Genomic DNA, 25,407 nt, shown 5'->3' with positions numbered 1-25,407 from the left:
TACTTGACAAAAATCTCTTATCCCAGATACACCAAAAGAGATTTATGTATAAAAGGATTTGTAAGAACTATTTTACATGTGTGGTGCCTTTAAAACAGTGTATTTGAAGACTGAATAAGTCATTAATACTAAAAAATAAAAACAATGGTCAAGATAGGAAAGATTGAGAGTGCCTAGTAAAAGTCATTTAATCAGATATGTCCCCATTCCTAGGTAGCTCTAGTACACTGTTGTGGATATGAACAACATGTAGCTTACTTTATCTCTTAGAGACAAAAACACAGGGAGATGGGAGTTGGAAGTCAACAGATTCACCATTTGAATCAGAATAAAACAATCTGAACATCACTGCCTCTGCTCCACCACTATGTAGCACGATCATGTTCAGATTTAATAGACTGAAGTCCGTTTTCACCACAGCACACCCTGACTTCACTGAGTCACTGGTAGAGACACTGGCACCTGATTAGACTGAGGTGCTGGAGACCCACTATTGATGGCTTGTGGAGGCACTGCAGCCGGTTCCATCTTGCTAATGTGAGTGATGAATCGAAGACGAAGTTTTAAAGCTGGTTTTAAATTACAGATAATCTTCTCTACCTAAAAAATGAAAACACATTAAAAAGTATTTTAACCAGAGAACTTCAATTTCCAACCTTTAAAGAAGCAATTTACACATATCCTGAGACAATAAACTAGGGAGTGGAACAGGTAGATGAGATGTTTCTCTGAATGTTTTGTGTTTTAACAAAAGCAGATAAAACTTTCTCTCTTACATGAGAAGGAACATGTGTTGTCCCTCACACACACATTATATATATATGTATATATGTGTATGTGCGTCTATCTATCTATGCATACACTTACAAAAACATACTCATTTACCTAGCTAGCCAGTCGTCCCACTGACGATAGCTAGTAGAGTTTACACTGGGAATGCTACATACCCACCAAGGGGATCATCCTTTTAAGATACCATCTTCACGTAAGGTATCACGTAAGGGAAGCATAAAGCACGATTATATGCCGAAGTTCTCTGAATAACTTACGTTCATAACATTTATCTATAAAGCTAACTTTTTGGTTTTGATTTACACTTGGAATTCAAACTAAATAATATTAGATCTACTCTTACTTAAAAAACTTTAAAGAAATAAATACATCAAGCAGTTCCAGAGCTTTCTTAGCTTTACTCAGATGTTTTTGGATCTTACTAGGAAAGATCAGCCCATTGATAATTCTTCCTTTTTGTATTCCCCTTGTGTCAAAGTTCCTTAGGCCCAAGTACAGGGAATGTGCTAACGAGAACATTTCTGACTTGGTTCCCACGTGACCATCCTGCTGAGGCATGAAGGAGGCGACACCCTCCCCACCCCATGTCGCCAGCTCCAAGGAACGAAGCCCTCAGACTAGGAGTCATATGTTTACGTCTATCAATTTATGTTCCTTTCCCATTTTAGAGAGAAATAACATTGAAGTATGGAGGGGAGGACACTTAATTCCACCTATCTGCCCTCTATCCACCCTTCTAAAACAGCTGAGATCCTGGTTCCCACAGACAGGAAACTCAGTTATGATTTAAGGAGGACCCTTCCACTTTGAGACAGCTCTCCCAGGGAATGGCTCTTTATATGCTGAGTTACAACGTGCCTCCCTTTAACTTCACCAGTTTGTATACCTTTTAAAGTGACACAGAACAAATTTAATACCTATTCCAAATGGCAACGCCCAAATAGTAAGAATACAATTAATTCCCCAGGACTTTAAAAATTCAAGTTAAGCACCCCCAGTTCCTTCAAATACCCTTCATTAGTTATTCTCCTGACCCTCCGGTTTTAGTCTTCTTGTCATGCTGCGATTTGTCTCACATCCTCACGGTGTACCCTAATCACTGTGGGGAAAACTAGGCCCTGCTTCACTTATAACACAAGGCTTCTCTGATCTTTTCAGTAACCATACCGTACTGTTTCTTCCTAATGAGTTTACTGTTAATAAACCCCCAGGTCTTTTTCAGATGTTTTGCTGCAAATATCAAGGGGAAAAGTGTGAGAAATTATAATAGGTATTTACTTTAACATTATGTCCAGAGTAATATGCCACATAGCCTAAAAAGGTCTATTAACCTTGTCCCCTTAAAAGAAAAAAATTAACCCAAAACCCCACTCACCCAAACAAAAGTCTATCCGCCATATATTTAAGTTTTCTAAACTAAATGTCATTAAAAAATAATTAAAGTGAACTTACTTGCTCTTTTACACTGTCACCAGTAAACATGTACTTCATATGATACAGGAAGTCACAGATGGGATCCATGTAGTTTAAGTGGGTGCTACACTGGTCTACGTTCAGCAACATGTCATAAAATGCCACACCAATCTATTTAACAAATAATATAAAATTATTGAAGTGGTGAGAAAATGGTTCAGTAATTCAGCTTGATGCAGCTAGACTCCATTACAAGACTAGCACAGAGGATAACATGTTTGTCGAGGAACTGTCACTATCAGACAGACCTCTGTGCACATGGGTGATATGATACTGCCTGCATTTATAATGGAATCCAGAGTGCTACAAACTGCCTCCTAATAGAGCTTACATGCAACTTCTCTTGCTAATAGTATTCGCTTAAACTTAAGAGCTAGACAATCCCTTTTCTAGAAACGACCTCTCAATTGCTGGGCTATCTGCAACCTCAGGGAGCCTTTATGCTGGACCTTCTTAGTTCCATTTGGTGGCTCATACTTTAAGGGTCTACTCCTGGCTCATTTTCTTTTATCTATACTCTTGTTATAGGTGATTGACTTCAACCATTCCCATCATTTTAATGAATTCCTCTGTACTACAGAGAATGTTCTCAAATGCACTTCTCCGTCCTTAACTTTCTTCTCAACCTTGATGACAGATATTTTCCCCTACATCTCCAGTTCAACACATCACACATCAAACTCGTTATAGGCATACTAAGTTACGGGGACACTAAGGCCTCAAGAATTGCTCTTAGACCCCACTAAAATGGTTTTCCTACTAATGGGAATGATACGCAGTTTGAAAAACACTGGGAAAGCAATCTTATCTATATCTTTTAGAACTTAATCTTATCACGGAAAACCCAGATTTTATTCTACCTCTATCATACATCGAGTTCTCTCTTGCTGAAATCTTTGTAAAAATGGTCCCACGAGATGGTACACATAAAGCAACTGGAACTCAGTCTTCACTATAGGAAGAAGTACTTCAGTAAGAAACCTAAAATTTAAAAATAAAAATGTATTGTTACTTGAAATCAGTTGAATTGTTTGAACTTTGTTAATACAGCCTACCCGAGTATTTGCAAAATTTGTAACCTTCTTAAAAACGTTTCCTTTAATTTTGGTAACTTTTTAAATTAATCTCACATCTCTCACTGGCTCTTACTTTCATTTGATTATTGAAATAAATTACTTCAGATTTAGAAGTCATTCCTAATAGTAAAATTACTGAATGACGGAATGAGAATTATTTGAAATAAAAAGAGAATAACCAACCTAATATAAAGGCCATTCTCAAGAAACATGAATCTAATTAATACCAATTATACAGTCAAAAAAAAAAATCAGAAGATAGCCTAATATTAGTTATGCAGTTCCAAAGCTAACTTTGGGGATATATTCTGGAAAAAGAATGCATTTGACTAAGCCTCCCAAAATGGTAATGGAAAACAAGATACCAGATTGTTACTTGTACGTACAAATTAATTTCATTCAAACAATTCTGAAATAAAGGAGGCTTCCTGATACCTAGAATCTACTTAAGACTTCTACTTCTAAGTTGTTCTGTTGAATGAGATATATACCTCATGCATAAATGAGATTAAAAAACAAAAACAAAATGATAAATCAAATGTCTTTAAGAAATCATAATACCGACTTGGGAATGAGAGAAAGTTGCCCGATGCTAGAATGGTGCCACACCGCGTGTGCCAGAGCTAACGTGTAGCTGCAGCTCATCTCGGAGTAGGACTGATGACAAGCAGCGAAATCAAAGAGGCGGAAAGGATAGCCGACCCACTCTGTCTCAGACGTCAGGCTGGGACTGCCGATAACACTCACAATTCGATCGTGAAGGACGATCCAATACGGCTCCTTTAAAACCAGCAGAAAGCCTCGTGAAAAATAGCATTTACCCAGTATTCCACCCCATATCCAGTATTCTACTCCAAAGCTTAAAATAATAGCACTGTCTCATGTCCAGTTCATTTAGTATCTGATATTTACTACATGGTAAATTGACTTTGCCTATGTTTATTATACGGATAACACTGGTACACATTTGTAATTCATAACTATGTGTGTGTGTATATATATTTTGGAGGAGTGTAAGGAAAAAGTGATTCATAAAGGTGCATAAAAAACAAGTGTGAAAAAAAAAACAAGTGTGGAAAGCTCAGGTTTAGACAATATTACGGACATTCAAAGATGTCAGACAACTGTGTCGTGCTGACTAGACACGTGTGGAGGTCACAGAAGGGAGACTTCACATGGGCGGAGAAGTCATGGAAGACTTCACTGAAGAAGCAAGCCCTAAGCCAGCAGAGAATGAGTAAGCTTTAGAGAAGGTGACAGAAGGAATAAGGTTCTGATATATTCATTTACATGGCAGAAGTACCTGAAACATGTCTCAACAAGCATTATTGCAGGAGCAAAGGCTCTAGATACATAACATGTTAATGGGGGTTGAAAGTAGATCAGATTTTAATGGGAAAACTAAGGCTGGATAGGTAAGGTGGGACCAGGGATGCAGGGACCCATAAGTCAGGTAGATTTATTTAGGTCTGATGCAAAATGCAAACAAAATAGTCACTGTAGATTTCTGAAGCAATAACAACGTGAAAGCTTAAAAAATATGAAACATTTCATTAACTGCATGACAAGCTTATACAAATCACAATGATTAACTCACTGGCAGGGCAGTGATGATCAATCCAATTGCATTCATCCATGCTGTAATGTTCTCTCTTGGCACTAAAGGCTGACTATTAGTGGGGAAAAAAGAATAAAAGAGTGAAATTATAAAAGTGACAATGGATCTTATTTTGAGAACATATATCATTTGGGGGGTGACAACTGACCTATTTCAATAAAACTACAATGGATTTTTAGCGAGTAAAAATATAAACAAAAGCTAAATAAGGCTTTTCTTCTTTTTTTGGTCGTCTCCTTTAACAATGGTTGCTGAGCTAAAAGACTATTTCACTTATGTATACTTCTTCTCCAATCATTATCCCCTACTTTACGTTGGTCTTTAAGGAGGGAATCTTGAAAGACTATCTTTAGTGAGAAGTTAACATTATTCCTAAATTAAATGTCAAACAGCTAATAAAGCGTAGAAGTGGGAACAAACCCAGGTCTTCTGACCCTGTTCAGGGCTCATTCCATTTCATCTGTATTACAAAGCCAAGATCTGGACCCAAAAGACAGCCACTATTCAACGTGCATTGGCCTTGGGACAACAGGTTTGTCACACAGCTCCAAATAAAATATCATTCTCTACAAATAAACAATGAATCTTACTGCAGGAAACAGGATACACACCTTTTCAGGACAACATTTAGAAGAGCATTTCCAACATCTTGGCCTGAAACAGCCAAGGCCATGAGCTCCACACAAGTAACATGCAGTGCGTGGGCAGCGGGGTTGGGAAACTCATTGAATCTCCAGTCACAGTTTGGGAATGGACCAGGAGATTTGCCAGCCATTGGTGCAGATGATTAAAGCAATAACTATTTGATTATTTTGAGATTAAAGGCTCACATTTGTATAATGCTTTACAGTTTTCAAATGTTTCACATGTAAACATCTCATTCGATTACCAATTCACCTGATTATGAGGCCTCAAGAAGTGATTTATTGGAGAGCTTAAGAGGCAAACAATACAAACCAAATACAAATAAATATGACATGACCGAAGTGTACTGATAGCAACCATGTGGTCAACCACAGGTATAAACAATTGGTCTTATATAAGTGGGCTCTTGTAATTGTGACATGATAGCTATAGATGCAACCAAGGTATCTGTAGGCTTTATCAACCTATTTTCTTTTAATAGTTATAGGAAAGTTAATAAGAACATTACTTTCTCATGAGTAATTCTTTTACTTCAGGAAATAATTCCTTGCATACGAAAAGAAATCATGCCCATTTATGTAAAATTGCTCTATCTAGTAAATAGTGGCATGATGTATAAACATATTAAGCACAGTGTGCTAATAATTTAAAACAACATAAAAGTGAAGAAATAAAAATACCAATATAGAATCTCTTTCACTAAAAAAAAAAAAAAATAAGGTTTTATTGTTATCTATTAATGTTTTAAAAAACATTCAGGGATTTATTTAAAGCAACAAAATTCTATGTTCTCCAGTGGCAAACAAGATGTATGTTCTATAACACATAGTACATTTATTTAGGAATAGGATTTTTCTTCTTTAAAACAGATTTTTTCTCTAAAGTCTTTTTTGAAATATAAATTTTAATGGAGTAAATTTCTGCCTATCTGGCATAATGCTGCTAATTTAAGATTTCAAAACCTTCAAAACATTTCAAATAAAATGATCTTAAAAAATTGAAATCCTAGAATATATCAAAATCTTGGAATATTTAAAGACAATATATGTTCACACAAATCAACATATAGTTATTTCTGAAGTGTCTGGAAAAATCACAGTAAAAAGGATATTATCTACTAGTCTGCCAATCAATTTGCAATAGTAGGAGTCATCTGGGACCCAGGGATTGTCTTCTCGTGCATTCATAGCGCATTTCAGGTAAGTGTCACTTAGACACCAGCCCTGTGGTCGATTATCCTTGAGCGACCCAATGATTGCATGGACAAGTTTTCGTTTGAGACTTTCACGATTTCTCAGGTGCATTTCATAATAGTGCAGAGTGTTATACAAATAGGTCACTGGACGATCTGCCAAATAGAAAACAGATCATTACAATGTTACCTGGTTACTGACAACTGTGAAAAACTAATCCTCATTTTCAAGATTACCAAAAAACAGCTCAGAAGGTTATAAAATGATTTCACATGTTGGGCAATTGCATACAATGAATTTTTTTTTTTTTTTTTTTGTGTACGCGGGCCTCTCACTGTTGTGGCCTCTCCCGTTGCGGAGCACAGGCTCCGGACGTGCAGGCTCAGCAGCCATGGCTCAGGGGCCCAGCCGCTCTGCGGCATGTGGGATCTTCCCGGACCGGGGCACGAACCCGTGTCCCCTGCATCGGCAGGCGGACTCTCAACCACTGCGCCACCAGGGAAGCCTACAATGAATATTTTTATTCTAGGACAACGCAGAAGGCTTCTAACAATATACACAGCTTATACTGAAGGATATTCATCACATTCTGACATAGCAATTCCAGTCCTGGAAATTTATCCTGCAAAAATGACTTATGTGTAAGCAATGTTGCTGCAGCCCTGTTTATACTAGCAAAAGATTAGAACAGTGTAAATGGTGAAAAACAGGGGACTGGTTAGGTCAATTATGGCATGTATGAAGCAGCTTTGTACGTACTGATACAAAATAATCAACCCTAATACATTATAAAGGTTAAAAAAAATAAGGTGCAGAACAATGTGTATATTACATAATATTTGTGAAAAAAAATAAACTACCAACTCCAGAGTATTTAAGGTAGGATACACAGGAAACTGGTAATAGTGATTGCCAACAGGGAAAGAAACTGCCTAGCTGGAGGATAGGGATGGGACTAACTACTTTTCACTGCATCATGTGCATACATTACCCAATACAGAAGAAAAGCATTTTTTTTTTTTTTGTGGTACGCGGGCCTCTCACTGTTGTGGCCTCTCCCGTTGCGGAGCACAGGCTCCGGACGCGCAGGCTCAGCGGCCATGGCTCACGGGCCCAGCCGCTCCGCGGCATGTGGGTACTTCCCGGACTGGGGCACGAACCCGTGTCCCCTGCATTGGCAAGCGGACTCTCAACCACTGCACCACCAGGGAAGCCCCAAGAAAAGCATTTTTAAAGGAATGCTCCCTTGAACTTCATACCTACTCTGCAGTGCTAAAACGCAATTCAGACTTCTGCTTTGAAGGGAGACATCTCAGATCAAGGACTAAGAAAAACTGCCCCCAGATAAATATGCCCTGTCCCCACAGTGGCTGCTCCAGGACTTCCGTGCTCTGTCACTGACCTCACCATGCTCCAGTTACCAGGCTCAAAGCTTTAGAGTTGTCCTCGATTTCTTTCTTTAGATATTTTCCCCATAACTGGTCAATCAAGCCCAATTCCTACTTCCTTGACTATCTGTCCCTTCTTTCTCATTTTCAATGCCACCATACTTGTTTAGATGCTAATCATACACCTGAACGTCTTGACATAAGTCTTTGAAATGGCTTCCTCCTTCCAAGACATGCTGCGGCTAGAACTGGACCTACCTTTCTAAAAGAATGCTTTCCATACCATGACTTTACTCAGTAACTTCTAGTTACCTCTTGAATATCTGCAGGTTATAAAATCCTAACTTCTCAGCCTGGCATTTACGGTGATCTACCACCAGGTACAATTTAGCCCACTGTTTTCAAAATGCCTTGTTTTTTAACACCTCCATGATTTTTCCAAAGGATTCTTCCTGCTTATCATGCTCTCTTCTCCTTTCTCTTTATACAAATCACATACATCATAGTTCAAACACTATCCATCCAAGAAGCCTGCCAAGATCTGTTTAGCTCATAGTAACATTAGTCTGTTCTGAACTCATACTTCCCTCCTATACTGATTTGGTAATTAATCACACAATATATAAAATAAGGGATCTCTAGTATATTACTTTTTTTTTGGCTATGATTTAACTATTGATATTTTTATGTTTTCTATTTTATACTTCATGGCATCATCACATAGCACTGCCCCTCAAAAACATTTTTATTAAAAATTATTAAAATAAAACCTTTAGAACTACTATTACCCAAATGGTCATGCCCAGCTTAGTTTTGTCTATAGAGCTATTAGATGGAATTAAAATTTGAAAAAGCTCACCATGAAATTTATATAAGCCTCCCAGGTGATCTAGTAGAGTCTCCAATGACTTGGATACTGGGAGCAACTCTAAAAATCTGTGGATTACTATATCAAATACTGGAAGGAAACGGAGACACACATTTCCAAAATAGATGGGTAGATACGGAGACTGGATCGGCACAGGAGGATCGACCTGCTCTGCCAGGCCCTCAAAATAGAGCTTCTCCGGGTATTTCTGTGGAAGTGAGGAAATGGTAAATGTTTATGGGATCTTTTGTAATTTTCTTAAAAAAGGAGCTAAATAAACCTGTCATTTTTCGAAGAGTATGAAACTGTGTTTGTTCCTGCAATGCAATGAAATCTAGAGTCCTTTACTCACCAAAAATCTCTATTATCCCAAAGATATACCAAAGAGATTTACATATGAAAGGACTGGTAATAACGCTTTTCATTTTGTATTGGAGGTACCCATGTCTACTAAAACTGTAGTTTCAATTTATTCTTAACATTAGAGATACTCTAGAACCTTGAGAAAGTTTAGGGAGCTAATTCACTTCTATACAGACCAGAGAGAAAAGAGCAGAGCTGCAGAGAAAACAGCCAAGTCAATTAGCCAAATACCTAAAGTTTGGCCTTAAAAGGGATTAACTGAAGCACTACTTTTAATTAGTACCTTGTGATAATTCATGTGCTTGGTGTGCCAGTCATTCTGTAGCCAGTGTTCTGGGGAATTTTCCTTCACAAAGTCACTTACTCGATTTCTAAAATCATTTGGTTTGAGCAACAGCAACTGAATTATGAAATAACAAACCTGGGCTTCATTCCCTTCATGACTACGCATGGCCTTTGGAGAAGAACAGAAAAATTAAATGAAAATGCCCAACCTGTGCGAAAGCATGGCTCTAAAGAGTCTAAATTTGAAAACAGTAAAACTCACGATTATTAGAATTTCATTATATGTCTAGTCTACCCCAAAACAACTGTTCAGCATTCCTCCAACATATCTGACCCTTTCTTGCCTATTTTTGGCTCTCACCTAGAATGTCCATCTTTATTTTTTGAAATTTAACCTACCTTTTAAGATCCACCACCTAGGTAGATGTAATCTCATTGTTGCCTGGCAATATTTTCCCTACACCTCTAACTTATCCTTTTATTTTACTGATTTATAAACTTAGCTTATTTCCCTTACTAGACTATAACCATCTTTATATCTATGCTCTACAGCTAAGAGGTAAATGTTAACCACTTAAGCTCCCTAAATATCACCACTATAGTATTAAAAAAAAAATGTAGCATTGTCCAGCCTGGTTCAGTGATTTTTCTTAAAATTTGGCCTGAAATAGACATCAAAATCAGGAGAAAAAACTGCTTGGGGAATACTGGGTGGCTATAAGAAACACTCAGTTATGACTATGGCTACCAAAGTGTACAGAAATGGTTATAAGTACTGAAAAAAGATTCAGTGACCTTTTACTACTTCCTGCCTCTAGTAGGAGCCTTTGAGAATCAACTCAGGGCATTACAAGGCCAGGACCACATCTGTCTTATTTACTTCTATACCTTCTGTGCATACAACACAGTAGATATTCAGTACATGCTTATTGAATGAATGAAGAAATTGGGGAATCTCTAGTTCCTTAGGGAATTGATAGCAATACTTGTTTTACAGTATAAATTTATTAAATCCTTAGAAACAACACAGAACAGATCAGCACAAGATCCATTAGCCATACACATCGATCCAAAAGAGAATGGGACTGCTTAGAAATCTGTTCTTAAGTAAATGTATTCTTACCAGGCAGAGAATTAATCTGTCCAATGTAACAATGTTGTACTTCCATACCATGTCATTAAGAATTTCAATGCATTTGTTGAGTTGCTGACCCCCAGCTGATGTAGAGAACTCATATACCAGGAAATCTGCAAATGTTCTCACATGGACTACCAAGGCCCTAGCTCCAATTCTCTCTAACACTCTGGAAAGCAGAGAGTAAAAAATAAATTGCATTGCTGTAGGGTATAATGGATTGCCAAATGGAATGCAGATCTAGGTTTCTGGCTTACCTATAGCCAATCTGATTAATATGATCTGTTTCCAGGAGCATTTTCCAGAGAAGACAAAGGAAGAGAGGAGGAGAGCGTTGTGCAGAAAAGTGGGTAATGATGTCATTTTCATTCGTCATTGACTTCCACTTCCTATACTCCTCCTCCACGTTTTTTTTCAGATTAAAACGGCTTTCCTGAGGTACATTATTTTGTTTAAAGAATGCCTACAAGGAAGAACAGAAGTTTATTTCAATGGTTGTAGTAAAAAGGGCTATGGCTACAGAGTCAAGAAACCAGCTCCAGGCTTGACTCTAACACTAATAAATTCCAGGTCACCTCAAGCAGCTCAGTAATCAAGGCCTGAATTTCTATACTGGGAAAATACAAAGGCTTGACTGGATTATCTGTAAGATTTCTTTCCTAGATTTTCTAAACAGAAATTCCAAGCAAGCCTGAATTTCAAACTTTCTTCAATCATCTGTTGATACTTCTGCTCATCTTTGGGAAAAAAAAAGGAAGAGAAAAAGAAATTTAAGTACTCTTTGGTTACATATCTTAGTACATCTATAAGGAAAATCCATTACACTAGCCGAGTGATTCTCAGAGTATGGTCCCCAGACCATCCGTATCAGTGTTACCTGGGACCTGTAAGAAACGCAAATTCTCAGGCCTTATCCCAGACCTACTGAATCAGGAGCTCCGCAGCTGGGGTCCAGCAATCTTTAGCTAAACAAGCCCTCCAGGTGATTCTGATAAGTTTGAAGACCTACTGTTCCAGCCCTATTAAAAGTTACAGAAAACAGATGTTCATTATGCCTAAAATTTTCTCTGCGAAGTGGAAGACAGATGAGGTTTTCCTTTCTCCATATTATAAAAGCCAAGTTTGTAGTTTTCTCTTTGTGTGATTTTAAAAAATCAGTCAAATGTACATGATGTGTATTCTGTGAAGCTCCATTACACTGTATTTCTCCCCACTGCTGTTCTATGAGAAAGAATTTTTCAGTTAATGTGTTAAATCTCACAAGATTCTAAAACTGTTCACTAGTAAGATGAAGCCATAACAATTAAATTTTTAGAAACATATCCAGTCCTATAATAAGACAAGGAAAAAACTCAAGAGATTTTGGAAGTAATAGCAAGGATTTACAAAAAAAAGAAATAAAAGCTAATTTTCTCTGGGTATCATCAAAACTCTCTAGCATAACACAGTAAATGGGAAGAATGATTTCATATACTGTAGACTCAATATATAATTCAAGATGAAATTACCTGCAGTGGGCCTGGAAAACAACTAAGGGTGTGTGAAGCCCAATTATGAGGAGTAAAACTCATGATGGTCTGAAGGATGTCTTTACACCAAGTTCCCTGAATTGAATCAGAGCCTGTAAAAAAATCTAAACACAAGCAAACAAATGTAACCCAGATATAAAAGATCATGGCCACAATTCATAAATGATTTCACAGAGAAGTCACAAGTATGTACACTCAGAGAATTTCACTGCAGTGCATTCACTACTTAACTAGTAATCACATCGGTAAATGTGAACATAACTAGTGAAAAGAAGACAAAAGACATTCGGTATCTTTTTTTTTTTTAATTACAGAGCACCAATGATAAAAGATTGGTACAGGCCCATCACGACTGCTCATTTAGTTCACTCTGACAAGGAGGTATTAGCGCTTTACTGAGTCAAGGAAATAGAATTAATAAAGTACCACATATCTTTTCTGGTGGTTGAAACAGCTATAGACTATAACTCTCTAAACCAAAGAGGTTTATTTACGTAAAATAAGACAGTTTACACAAAGATATTTGAGGTTGCTAAATTCAATAACTATTTCTTTAAAACAGCCATTCTCAAAGTGTGGTCTGTAGACTCTGTGGGTCCCCAGTATCCTTTCAAGGATTCGATGAGGTCAATGCTATTGAAATAATACTACTACTAAGATATCATTGGCCATTTTACTGTGTTGAAATGTGCACTGATGGCACAAAAGCAATGGTGGGTAACACTGCTGGCCCTCAGAACAAATCAAACAGTGGCACCAAACAACACTAACAGCCACTGTAATCTTCACCACAAAACACTCTTAGCAAGAGAAAAAAAGTGCCATTTCACTTAAGAATCCTTGATAAAGTAGTAAAAAAGATTGTATCTCAGCCCTTACGTACATCTATTTGTAATAGTCTGTGTGATAAAATGGAAGTACGCATAAGGTGTTCCACCTACACACGAAAGTATGATGGGTATCTTGAGGAAAAATACTTGTGCGATTGAGTACTGGGTCAAATTAGTTCTTTTTTTTCAATGGAATTCCAATTTTACTTGAAAGAACATATAGTTTTCTGGATTTGGGCGTTAGGCAGACATTTTCTTGAAAATTAACAAAGGGAGTCTGTCACGTCGAGAAGAACAAATGACTGCATCTTTTACCAATGATAAAATTTGACCTTTCAAGTGAAAATTAGAATTTTGGAAAACTTATATACACTACCACAAGCCTAATAGTTTTCCAAAACTTAAAGGATTTTTCTAATGAAATCTGTAGTGAGATTAAAAAATGTAATTTTCTTACACTACATAATGAAATGTGTCAACATTTACAAGCTCTATCTACAGAACTCAGCAAACCAATGTTTTCTAAAAAAACAATTCATGAATTTACAAAATATGCATGAACACAAAATCCATTAAATGTACAAAATAGACCAGTGGGTTATAAGGTAACAGAGTACGAAGAGTTCACTGATAGGACTTTGTACTCCATTTAAGAAACTATCAATTTTTCAATTTTGTGTGACATCAAACAATATTCATAATTAGCTGAAAATGCTATTAAAATACTCTTCCCCATTCCATCTCCTACCTGTGTGAGGCCATTTCCTTTTTACTTACTTCTACTAAAATAACACTTGCAATAGATGAGATGTAGAAGCAAATAAGAGAATCCAGCAATGTTCCTTTACATCAGACATTAAAGAAAGATGCAAAGGGCTTCCCTGGTGGCACACTGGTTAAGCAACTGCCTGCCAATGCAGAGGACACGGGTTTGAGCCCTGGTCTGGAAGGATCCCACATGCCACAGAGCAACTAAGCCCGTGTGCCACAACTACTGAGCCTGTGCTCTAGAACCCACGAGCCACAACTACTGAGCCCACATGCCACAACTACTGAAGCCCAGTGCGCCTGGAGTCTGCTCCGCAACGGGAAGCCACCGCAATGAGGGCCGCGCACTGCAACGAAGAGTAGCCCCTGCTCACCACAACTAGAGAAAGCCCGCGCACAGCAACAAAGACCCAATGCAGCCAAAAATAAACAAACAAACAAATAAATAAAAGCAGCTCTATAAAAAAAAAAAGAAAGATGCAAAACATGTAAAACAATGGTACTTCTCACTAAAGTTTTGTTTTGGAGACAACAGGGTTTATTTTTCATAAAAATTACATCATGTATGTTAACATGCAATAGGTTTATTACTGTTATTTTAAAATAAATCAAATATTTAAAAAACTCCTACTTTAATATCTGACAAAGTAAATATCATATATGTAATCCATATAACAGAAAATCTTTGGGAATTTCAATTATTATTATTATTTTTTAAGAGTATAAAGTGGTCCTGAGACCAAAAAGCTCAGGAACCATGACTTTAAAATGATGTTAGATGACCAAAAACTGATGTTCAACCTAGTTAAAATGGTAGTACACAGAGAAGAATTTACATTAATTACTGAAATGGTGACGATATCAAAACAACAACTGGTTTTTTGGAAACAAGTGAGAAGAATCTTTTCAGTAGGTTACCCTCCCCCCTGCCCCTTAGTAGTCAGGAGGGACACAGCACATTCTGACTCATCTGTGTCTGTTGGTAGTGGCTGCATATTCACTGTACCTGTTACGTGAGTTGCTCTAGCTAAGGTCAATATCAAGGCGCGGTTCAGTTCTTCAGATTCCGCTGAAAGCACCGTTTTGGGATCGCTAAGGAAGCGTGTAAACTGTGGCTGTACCTCCGAGCTACCTAATGCTGTTATAAGCCTGAGTGCAGTGCTCTCAACACTGAAAAGTGGGAGAACAAAAACAATCATTAAAAGATTAAGCTGCAGATAACATCTCAGAACTACAGAATTAAATCTAATTCTAGGTTAATCACAACGGGAAAACATGCAAACTATAAATTTCTCTTCTTTGGTTAAAAACAAACAGACAAATGAACTCGTCTTTTGTGTGGGAATGAGCTTTGCTTAATTTGTTTTAAAAGCCCGATGTGCCAAATTTTACAGCAAAACCAACTGACATTTTCACACATTTGAAAAAGATAGCTTGTAGCCTGCAGGACTAAAAAATTTCACCCGGATGCACAGCATTTCAAAAAGTACATCCTTTAAAATTTGAAATGTATTTTCACTTAGAGAAAATCAAAATGACGTGATACTTTAACCATAATCTGAAGTATATTTGAATCCAGTATTCTAAAGGGCTTAGAATACAGTGTCAAAGGTCTTGGAAGTACTTGTTCTCAGTCCAAAGATCCCTCGGCAAAAATTCGACTATCTTACTAGGTTTCTATTTAAAAACGCTGGACTCTACTTCTTCTCTACTGGAAATAAAACACTCCAGAAGCCCTGGAGTTTTATGACAGTGAATAAAAATACTGTGAGGTAATGGATTAAGTTCCCCATCTCCAACAAAGTTTCTAATAAATCCAAGGAAAGACAGTCTCCAATGAGCTCACCAGAGATGGAGCTGGTTCTGGTTGGTTTGTGCAACTGCAGCCAAAGTATGAAGATGACTCAGGAGCTGAACTCTGTAATGAGGCTGAATGTGGTGCATCCGGTAGCTGAACATCTCAAGAAGCGTGTGCAAGATCCCCCAGGCATGAGACTTGAAAACAGTTGGCAAAAGCTGACCTTGAGGAACAAGACAGTTTAAGCACCAATCAGTAACAGCTATGTATTAAAAGATACCTGAAGAAAAGTCACACTGAATAAAATCCATGCAAAGACTCTGATCATGAACACAAACACATACAAACATACAGATACACATGCACACATACATACTCATATATTTTCCAAATTTTCTCCATAATTTGTACTTTAATTTTAAGGAAGAAAATCCAGATCCTAATTTTTGGGTTGGCCAAAAAGGTCGTTCGAGTTTTTCTGTTACAAAACGAACTTTCTGGCCAACCCAACAATACCAACTTTGCTTTTTTTTTTCTGGAATTTGACAAATGATACTCAAGTTCATCTAGAAAGGTAAAATAAGAGCGAGGATATGGAAAAAAATTACTCTAACCTTCCTCACTTCTTTATTTTTATTCAGTTATCTTTTAAATTACTTTCATAACGTTACTGTTCCCAACCTTTTGAAGCATGAGGATCACTTTCTAATATACAAATTGCATCACACCCCCTCCTCCCTGCTAATAAAGTTTAATTTGACTTTCAATTATCTGGAAAAAAGAGTAACCATGGTTAAAATGATACTGTATTAATAAAAAGTTAAAATTACCTCAAATCAGAAAAACACTTCCATATTAGAAAATATCTATTATTTAGAACTGCATAACAACCAACAGACGTCGTACAATGTCTTCTGCAATGCAGGAACACCCCCTGCCTATTGCCAGTCAGACTTGGTACTCATTGCTGCCCCGGGCAAACCAGAAAGAGAGGCAAATGGGACCGTTGGTTTTTATATGAGTACAGGCATCATGTCTGTCCTGCTCACTGCATCCCAAGCACCTAGCACAATTACACGCCCCCCCTTTCTTAACCGTAACTTTACTTTAAAACATGCATCCCACTCCCTTGACTCTCTGTGAGGGTCTATCCCTCTTTTTTGTTTTATTTTTCTCTGTGAGGTTTATCACCTGACATATTCCATATTTCGATTATTTACATTTTTTGTCTGTCTTCCTCATTTAGCAGGTAATCTCTACGATGGCAGTGATTTCTGTACACTGCTATATCCCTAGCAACTAGAAAAGTATACGTTGAATTAATGGAAGCGTTAATGGTTAAAAACACCAGAAAGTCCTGTCTTACTGATAAATCCTTTGATGCCCAAAGACTCTATTTCCATATAGACCAATAAACGGCTGTATGTTTCCACTAGGGCTGGAGCCAAGGCCACACTGGACTTTGCATGAGCAAGTTTTATCACTCTGGTAGCAATGCTGTGGATGAGGCTGAGGAGAAACAACATATTAAAATAAAAGAAAATAAAAATTCATTACTTGTGACATAAACACAGGAATTATTCTACTTATTGAGAACTTGGTATAAATCTGAACTTAAATATATGAAATGAATCAGCTCTGTTTTAATCATTTAGGTTGTACAGGACACATGGTAGTGACGCACTGTACAACCTGAGACTAATTCTGGTTTCCACGCTGCTTTCAATGTGCCTCAGGATCTCTCTGCTCACGGAAAAGCAAAATTTGGGTACAACTCATGTACCCAACTCAAAATCTGGGTACATGCTCGAATGGTTTTAGGCTGTTTCTTTTTCAAATATGTAACTAAAACCATTTAAGAAATTAACTTTTGTTACAGAATTACTTAACAAATCACTCGTAAGACCCAAATATTAGGTACTAAAGGGACTTTCCTCAATTTTGTCACATATGCCAGTAAAGCGCTTGTGTAATTCTAGCACAGTGTTAACCATTTGAAAAAGAGCATGTTTTTTCTAGAATCAATGACCCCCCACCTGGAGGTCCACACTTACATTCTCTTTGACCTAGGCAGTGTTTGAAGTTTGAGCCAACACTTAATGGTTGAGAGTCTAGAAATAAAAGCCCTTTCCAAAAAAAAACAAGAACTAGATACACTAATGTTCATTCTTACATTGCAGAAATTAGCACAAGTGGTAGCACCATTAAGTTGAGCCCCTCCCGCTCCAGTCAGCCTCAACCCCTCTATACACGCAGGCTTCCGTGCACACTATTACCTGACTCGCCCTCACGCAGCCCCAGGCAGGCATCACTCACTTACATTATCAGCTTGGCTCCTATGGGCACTTGAGGTTCTAGAATCACACCCAACACAGCCCTTTCTGTCTTTTAGAAACCATAAATGTCAATTCTAAAAGCACTCTTATGTACAGTCAACATAGGAAAGATATTACAGTTTTTGCATCCCTGGACTCAGCAATTCTACTTCCAGCAAATTATTTGATAAAAATGGAATTATGGATAGGTGCAAAGACAGCCAGAAAGGTGCAAAGACAGCCAGAAAGGTGCAAAGACAGCCAGAAAGATAATCTTCATAGCCATCTTTATAACACTGAGACACTGCAATCTCAGTATCCAACTATGTGGAACTGACTAAAGAATCATACATAGACACACACAAGACTTCTTTGTAGCAATTAAAACATGTTCCTGAAGAGCACTAGATCTAAAAACATGTTTAATTAAAAAAAACAAAAAACAGGTGTGTAATAGATTATGTGAGAAAAAGGTGGTTATAAAATAGTACTGTAGTTAAGAACACATTTTGAAAAAACAAAAATACCCCCTATAAATTCATATATTTATACATAGAAAAGACTCAAAACATATATATAAATATAATTTTACAATGCATATTTCTTATGGAGGGATTATAGCAATTATTTTCATTTTCTTTGGGTTTATTTGTATATTCTAGAATTCCTATAATAAACAATACCATTTTTGTAATAAAATAAACCTAAAGGTTTTTTAAAATATACCTGGCCATAAAATATACACACATAATCATGAAATCAAGTCTTTGCTGCGCTGATATCAATTCCCTGGCATAGGACGAAATAAATAATAAATAAATAAATAAATAACATACCTCATTTTGGCATGAACTGTCAGTGAATCCAGGAGGTTCATTGGTAAGGGAGTAATAGATCCTGAAGCCAAACAGCTCGTTCCAGGAAGAGGTATCCTCATAATTCCATTTCCATAAATAGTTTCTACCAGAGCTCCCATGGGTAATGTAAAACATTCTGAATTTGTAGAGTATGCATTACACAGCAGGGCGATCTTATAGTCATTCATCTGTAAACTTTTATTTCTAAGACTCTGCTGTAGGAACCTAAAATTTCAAGTTCCATTCAACAGAAAAAAAATGCAAATAATTTCTAGAAAGGTAATTTGCATTTCTAAAAAAGTTTAATTTCATGCAACTATATATTTATTTCTATAGGTATTATAGTTTCTGCCCAAAACATAGTGTTAACACATATAAAAGACTGAGAAGCATTTCAGAAAGAATGTAATGATAAGTGAACACTGAATGGTTGTTAAGTATGTACTATATATACTGTACAAAGATTCAGATAATGAAGAAATAACTCACAGATTCATGAACTAGTCTTCTACTTATCTATTTGCTTAAGTACAATAATATACCTTCATTACAGATGTCACTAAGAAAAAATGGTTAAGGGTTACCTCATAAAATGAAAGCCAAATGAAATGTGAAGTCTGACTACCCTACAGTCTCCTATGAAGAGACCTGACAGTCCTTTTCAGAAGTTCAGCTATTCCTAACACCCTTGACGGAAGCCCAGTCCTATCTAAAAGAGGGCATCTTCTTTGAGTAATCGCAGCTTTGGAAATGATGTAAGGGAGCATGCCAGCCAGATCAGCTCAAGCAATCCTGGCAGCCCAGGGAGTGAAAGATATCCCAGTCAGATCATGCTCAAGTTCCAAGTACTTAAACAATTTTGAAACATTTTCACATAGTTTTGGAAATTAAGTATTTTAACTAAGGTAAAACATGTAAAAGCGTAGACCTGAAAATTAAAAAAAATATATATAAATATATATCTCCACATACATATAAACAGGCTTGGTTAATCTTCTAGTTGCTTTCTGCTGCAACTGATCAGGTTCCCTTAGTTATAACGTACACATTAAATATTTACCCTTACCTCTAGTGGATGTGGGAAGATTTCCATACTTCACATAAATACTGAGACCAATATTAGTCTACAACCCACTATTTATTAAATTAAAAGAAATGAACTGTCAAGTTACAAACAACTTACTCATGGTGAAGCTTTAGGGAATGAGGTATTGGAATCTGTAGCTTGGAGTTGTCATTTTGGGCTTTTCTATTGAGGTGAATCCAAATGCAGGTCATTGCAAAGGCATGAGTTGACTGGGGTTTGTTAATGTCAGGAACTGGGATAAACTAGAAAAGAACAATTTAAATATAAGAAAGAGTAGAATTAACTAATTATATATATTTTAGTAATCCATTTCTGCTGTATCTCATAATTTAGCTCCAACTGTCCTTTGACTGTTCAATAACACAAATCAGAAGATCTAACAGCTACCAAATATTGAAACTACAAGATTGTTTTTACTTGCCAAGAAAATCACTGAAATCCACAGGTGCTTAGTCAAGCTTTTCCTACTGCCACAAAGCATTCATAATCATTAAATTTTTATTCTTGGACTCCCCTGGTGGCACAGTGGTTAAGAATCTGCCTGCCAGTGCAGGAGACCCGGGTTCGAGCCCTGGTCCAGCAAGAACCCACATGCCACGGAGCAACTAAGCCCGTGTGCCACAACTACTGAGCCTGCACTCTAGAGACCGCGAGCCACAACTACTGAAGCCCGCATGCCTAGAGCCCGTGCTCCACAGCAAGAGAAGCCACCGCAACGAGAATCCTGCGCACTGCAACGAAGTGGAGCCCCCGCTCGCCACAACTAGAGAAAGCCCGCGTGCAGCAATGAAGACCCAATGAAGCCAAAAATAAATAATCAAATAAATTTATTAAAAAAAGTTTTATTCTTTAAAAATTAAACACATCATTATGAAAAAAATTAATCACATCATTATCTTACTGAGTGTGATAAATATGAATACAGAGTTTCTAAAAGTCACATATATGCTTTCCAAGAACATATAAGAGACATGCAATCTAAATGAGTAGCATAAAACATATTGTTTATTGATGGGTGAAATGACACGGATGTCTGGAATTTGCTTTAAAATCATCGGCATTAATAAAAAAGATGAGGAAAGAAGATGAAATAAGAATATTTCTTGGACTTCCCTGGTGGCACAGTGGTTAAGAATCCACCTGCCATTGCAGAGGACACGGGTTCGATCCCTGGTCTGGGAAGATCCCACATGCTGCAGAGCAAATAAGCTCGCGTGCTGCAACTACTGAAGCCTGTGCACCTAGAGCCTGTGCTCTGCAGCAAAGAGAAGCCACTGCAATGAGAAGTCCACACACAGCAATGAAGACCCAACGGAGCCAAAAAAAAAAAAAAAAAAAAAATTCTTGGTGATGGGACAGGAGTGTCTTTTTCTATTTACTCTACATTTTTTTGTGCATTTAAAAATTTCCATAATAAAATGTTTCTAAAAAATGACAATCATCAATATATACCATATTTTACTCAAATACCTTATATAATAAAACACTAGTGTGACACACTCAATTGGCAAACAACCAAAAAAACCATATTAACAGATACTGATATTATGTGGTCATTCAACTGTGTATAGATTAAAACAGTTTCATGCTTTTAAAAATTGTAACCCTGTTTAGAAGGTAGAGAAAGAGCTTGTCATACTAGATGTTCAACTGTGATTTAAGATAAACTTCAAAAATAATCTAGTTTAATTTCGTCACTTTATACAGGAGTAAACTAATGTCAAGAAAAACCGAATGTCTATCCCATGATCACAGCAATCACAAAAACTGGGAAAAGAACCGTGTTTCCAGCTTTCAAGTCCAGTGCTCTTTTCACAAAATCACACTAAAATCCTTAAACATAAATTAGACATAATTCTAATCACATTGTTAACTATTTAGTAAAACTTACTTCTTTTTCTGGGTACAGAAGGTCAAAGAGCTTCATGACAGGGAGAAAATCAGCTAGTGCATTTTTCTGAATACTTCCAGAAATGAATTGCAAGAGAACCCACATCAGATGATCTCTGCCTTTAATCAGTCCTCGCCCTGCTAACTGTAAAAAATGTTTAAATACAAATCTACACAGCCAGTTAAAGAAACAGATACAGTAAAGTTTAAAGAAAAAAGAAAGAGAGAAAAACCTTGTTCTCAGAAAGTTAGCATCTTTTTTTTTAAACATCTTTATTGGAGTATAATTGCTTTACAATGGTGTGTTAGTTTCTGCTTTATAACCAAGTGAATCAGTTATACATATACATATGTTCCCATATCTCTTCCCTCTTGCGCCTCCCTCCCTCCCACCCTCCCTATCCCACCCCTCCAGGCGGTCACAAAGCACCGAGCTGATTTCCCTGAGCCATGCGGCTGCTTCCCACTAGCTATCTACCTTACGTTTGGTAGTGTATATATGTCCATGCCTCTCTCTCGCTTTGTCACAGCTTACCCTTCCCCCTACCTATATCCTCAAGTCCATTCTCTAGTAGGTCTGTGTCTTTATTCCTGTCTTACCCCTAGGCTCTTCATGACATTTTTTTTTTTCTTAAATTCCATATATATGTGTTAGCATACGGTATTTGTCTTTCTCTTTCTGACTTACTTCACTCTGTATGACAGACTCTGGGTCTATCCACCTCATTACAAATAGCTCAATTTCATTCTTTTTATGGCTGAGTAATATTCCATTGTATATATGTGCCACATCTTCTTTATCCATTCATCCAATGATGGACACGTAGGTTGTTTCCATCTCTGGGCTATTGTAAATAGAACTGCAATGAACATTTTGGTACATGACTCTTTTTGAATTATGGTTTTCTTAGGGTACATGCCCAGTAGTGGGATTGCTGGGTCATATGGTAGTTCTATTTGTAGTTTTTTAAGGAAGCTCCATACTGTTCTCCATAGTGGCTGTATCAATTTACATTCCCACCAACAGTGCAAGAGGGTTCCCTTTTTCCACACCCTCTCCAGCATTTATTGTTTCTAGATTTTTTGATGATGGCCATTCTGACTGGTGTGAGATGATATCTCATTGTAGTTTTGATTTGCATTTCTCTAATGATTAATGATGTTGAGCATTCTTTCATGTGTTTGTTGGCAGTCTGTATATCTTCTTTGGAGAAATGTCTATTTAGGTCTTCTGCCCATTTTTGGATTGGGTTGTTTTTTTGTTATTGAGCTGCATGAGCTGCTTATAAATTTTGGAGATTAATCCTTTGTCAGTTGCTTCATTTGCAAATATTTTCTCCCATTCTGAGGGTTGTCTTTTGGTCTTGTTTATGGTTCCCTTTGCTGTGCAAAAGCTTTGAAGTTTCATTAGGTCCCATTTGTCTATTTTTGTTTTTATTTCCATTTCTCTAGGAGGTGGGTAAGAAAGGATCTTGCTGTGATTTATAACATCTAACTTTTACATTTACTAATTACTTTTTCTCCACTCAAGGCACACCCAGCAAAGCCTTTTAAATTATTTTAATATTATATGTTTTCTCCCTGACCTCCAAAACAACTATGCGTATCAAAAATTAAATGTTTTAAAACATGATTAAGTCGATAATGTATGCATGAGAATCAAGTTTAATTTTGGAATATTACAAAAAATATTTCATCAAAACACGAGTACTTTATTATACCAAAAGGATGAAATTTATTGTTTTTACTCCTCAAGGACTGGTTATCCAACACAACTGGTTTCCTGGTTTCCTGTAGATTATAACAGAAACCAGTGGTGGTGATTGGGGTGGTGGGCAAGTGGTGGTTGAAAGGATTTTAACAACTCTTATGAAAATATTTCCCCCAAATAATCTAGACTATCAAGATGTTATAGACAGAACAACACTATTTTATTCCCATTCAATGTGTCCAAAGCCTTAGGCCTAAAACCAACCCTTTCCACAACTTACTCTTCCACTCGTATTCCCTGTGTCGGATTCATTGTTCTACTCTTTCATTCACCTGTCTAAGCAGAAACCAGTGAGTGATCCTAGATTCCTGTTACTCCCTGTCACCTATCGTCACCAAGTCGTATTCACCTCCCAGCATACCGGGTTTCTGGCTCCTCCTCTCTGTCCTGGTTTAGGTCTTCAGCATCTCTCACCCGGACCACTGCAACAGCTCCCTTACTAATTTCTTTGCTTCTGATTTTGGCTCCATCCATCTCTACATCACTGTCTTCCTACATGTGGTCATTAGCAGTAATTTTTCCAACTTGTATATGATGATGTCATTCCCTTCCTCATTTGCTTCCCAAAGTAAATTTAACTCAGAACAAACACAGGGTCATATAAAGTTCTCCATGTCTGGCCTTACCTTCCTGCTTTCTTCATCTCACCAACACTTTCCCTTTTACATTTTTCTTTCCAGCTATCACACACTTTTGTCCCTTTCCAAATGACCATCTTACTGTTATGGAAACACTTTCCTATCTTTTCCTCTTGGCAAATTTCTACTTGCCTTTCAAGTAATAGTTTCAAGATCCCTTTGAGAAAGCCATTCCTGATGTCTTTAATAGGGACTATTCTCTCATTCCTATCACAAGGAAACACGCTTCCATTATGTGAACTATAATATTATAATCAAATTGTTTATACCTATATCTTCCCACCGGTAAAGAGCTCTTTGAGGGTACTATACTAGTGCCTTTTCATTTTGTATCTCCTGGTCCTTGCACTGTGAATATGTGGAATGAATAAGCGAATGCAGTTTTTATGGTGACCAGAAAATGAGAAGTTAAGAAATCATAAAGGCACCGAACAAAACAGAAATCAGAGCTCGGAACTTCTGCTCACTAGGTAACATCCACACCAGTCTAAAACATACTAATCAACAGGTGAAGTGGCTCTGACAAAGGGTGTGGTACTTACCTTCTGATGAAGAGAAAGGACCATATGTGGAAAACTTGCAAACTGGAAAAGCACAAAGAAAATGAGCTGACTCGAGAGATGCTGCCAGAGGAGTTGGCTTGTTCCCCCGTCATCAAACTTCTCCTCGGTCTCCGATCGCTCCATGGCATAAACCACCAGATCCACCAACTGGTCCTCCAGCACAGGGCAGCGCTGCTTGTGCTGTAGGGCAGAGATTAAATACAGTATTCCAAAAGCCTCCCGGTTAGTTTCAGAAGTTACCAGTTAATGGGCATTAATCGTAACAAGAGGCTGAGAAGCATGGAATGAAGTTGAACTTAGAAAGTTAAGGTTAGATTTAGTCTGTTAAAGCTGCATCATGTTACATTATCATAGAGGACGAGTATCATAAAAAATTATTTTTCAGGTCTCACACAAAACAGCCTTCCCATTAACTTTTGACTTTCACTATAGACATCATTGTTCCAATATGACAAAGGGCACTACACAGTAGAAAATTTTGTTATTTATTTTTTGAACAAAGATCATTTAAAAGACAAACGAAAT

General features: G+C 37.2%; 1 protein-coding gene across 7 annotated transcripts in view; it reads right to left on the bottom strand.

Moving 5' to 3' along the window:
- Positions 1-163: 163 nt before the first annotated feature.
- Positions 164-25,407, bottom strand: part of MED23 (mediator complex subunit 23) — a 42,052-nt gene continuing 16,808 nt past the window's right edge. For 5 of the 7 annotated variants that reach the window (XM_060168433.1, XM_060168434.1, XM_060168435.1 and 2 more), the window contains 19 exons: positions 24,862-25,062; positions 21,912-22,055; positions 20,117-20,262; positions 18,913-19,158; positions 17,128-17,270; positions 15,810-15,984; positions 14,970-15,133; positions 12,345-12,469; positions 11,094-11,299; positions 10,825-11,005; positions 9,700-9,870; positions 9,045-9,261; positions 6,716-6,952; positions 5,571-5,736; positions 4,939-5,011; positions 3,907-4,121; positions 3,126-3,246; positions 2,245-2,376; positions 164-600 (listed from right to left, as the gene is read on the bottom strand). In XM_060168433.1, the coding sequence (XP_060024416.1) occupies positions 433-600; positions 2,245-2,376; positions 3,126-3,246; positions 3,907-4,121; positions 4,939-5,011; positions 5,571-5,736; positions 6,716-6,952; positions 9,045-9,261; positions 9,700-9,870; positions 10,825-11,005; positions 11,094-11,299; positions 12,345-12,469; positions 14,970-15,133; positions 15,810-15,984; positions 17,128-17,270; positions 18,913-19,158; positions 20,117-20,262; positions 21,912-22,055; positions 24,862-25,062 (3,231 nt within the window). In that variant the 3' untranslated portion in view covers positions 164-432. The remainder of the gene's footprint in view (positions 601-2,244; positions 2,377-3,125; positions 3,247-3,906; positions 4,122-4,938; positions 5,012-5,570; positions 5,737-6,715; positions 6,953-9,044; positions 9,262-9,699; positions 9,871-10,824; positions 11,006-11,093; positions 11,300-12,344; positions 12,470-14,969; positions 15,134-15,809; positions 15,985-17,127; positions 17,271-18,912; positions 19,159-20,116; positions 20,263-21,911; positions 22,056-24,861; positions 25,063-25,407) is intronic. The other 2 variants (XR_009543947.1, XM_060168438.1) reach the window with 2 other exon arrangements.

This window comes from Lagenorhynchus albirostris, chromosome 12 (genome assembly GCF_949774975.1).
Source record: "Lagenorhynchus albirostris chromosome 12, mLagAlb1.1, whole genome shotgun sequence".
In the NCBI taxonomy this organism is placed as follows: Eukaryota; Metazoa; Chordata; class Mammalia; order Artiodactyla; family Delphinidae; genus Lagenorhynchus; species Lagenorhynchus albirostris.
This window is presented reverse-complemented; position numbering and strand designations above follow the sequence as displayed.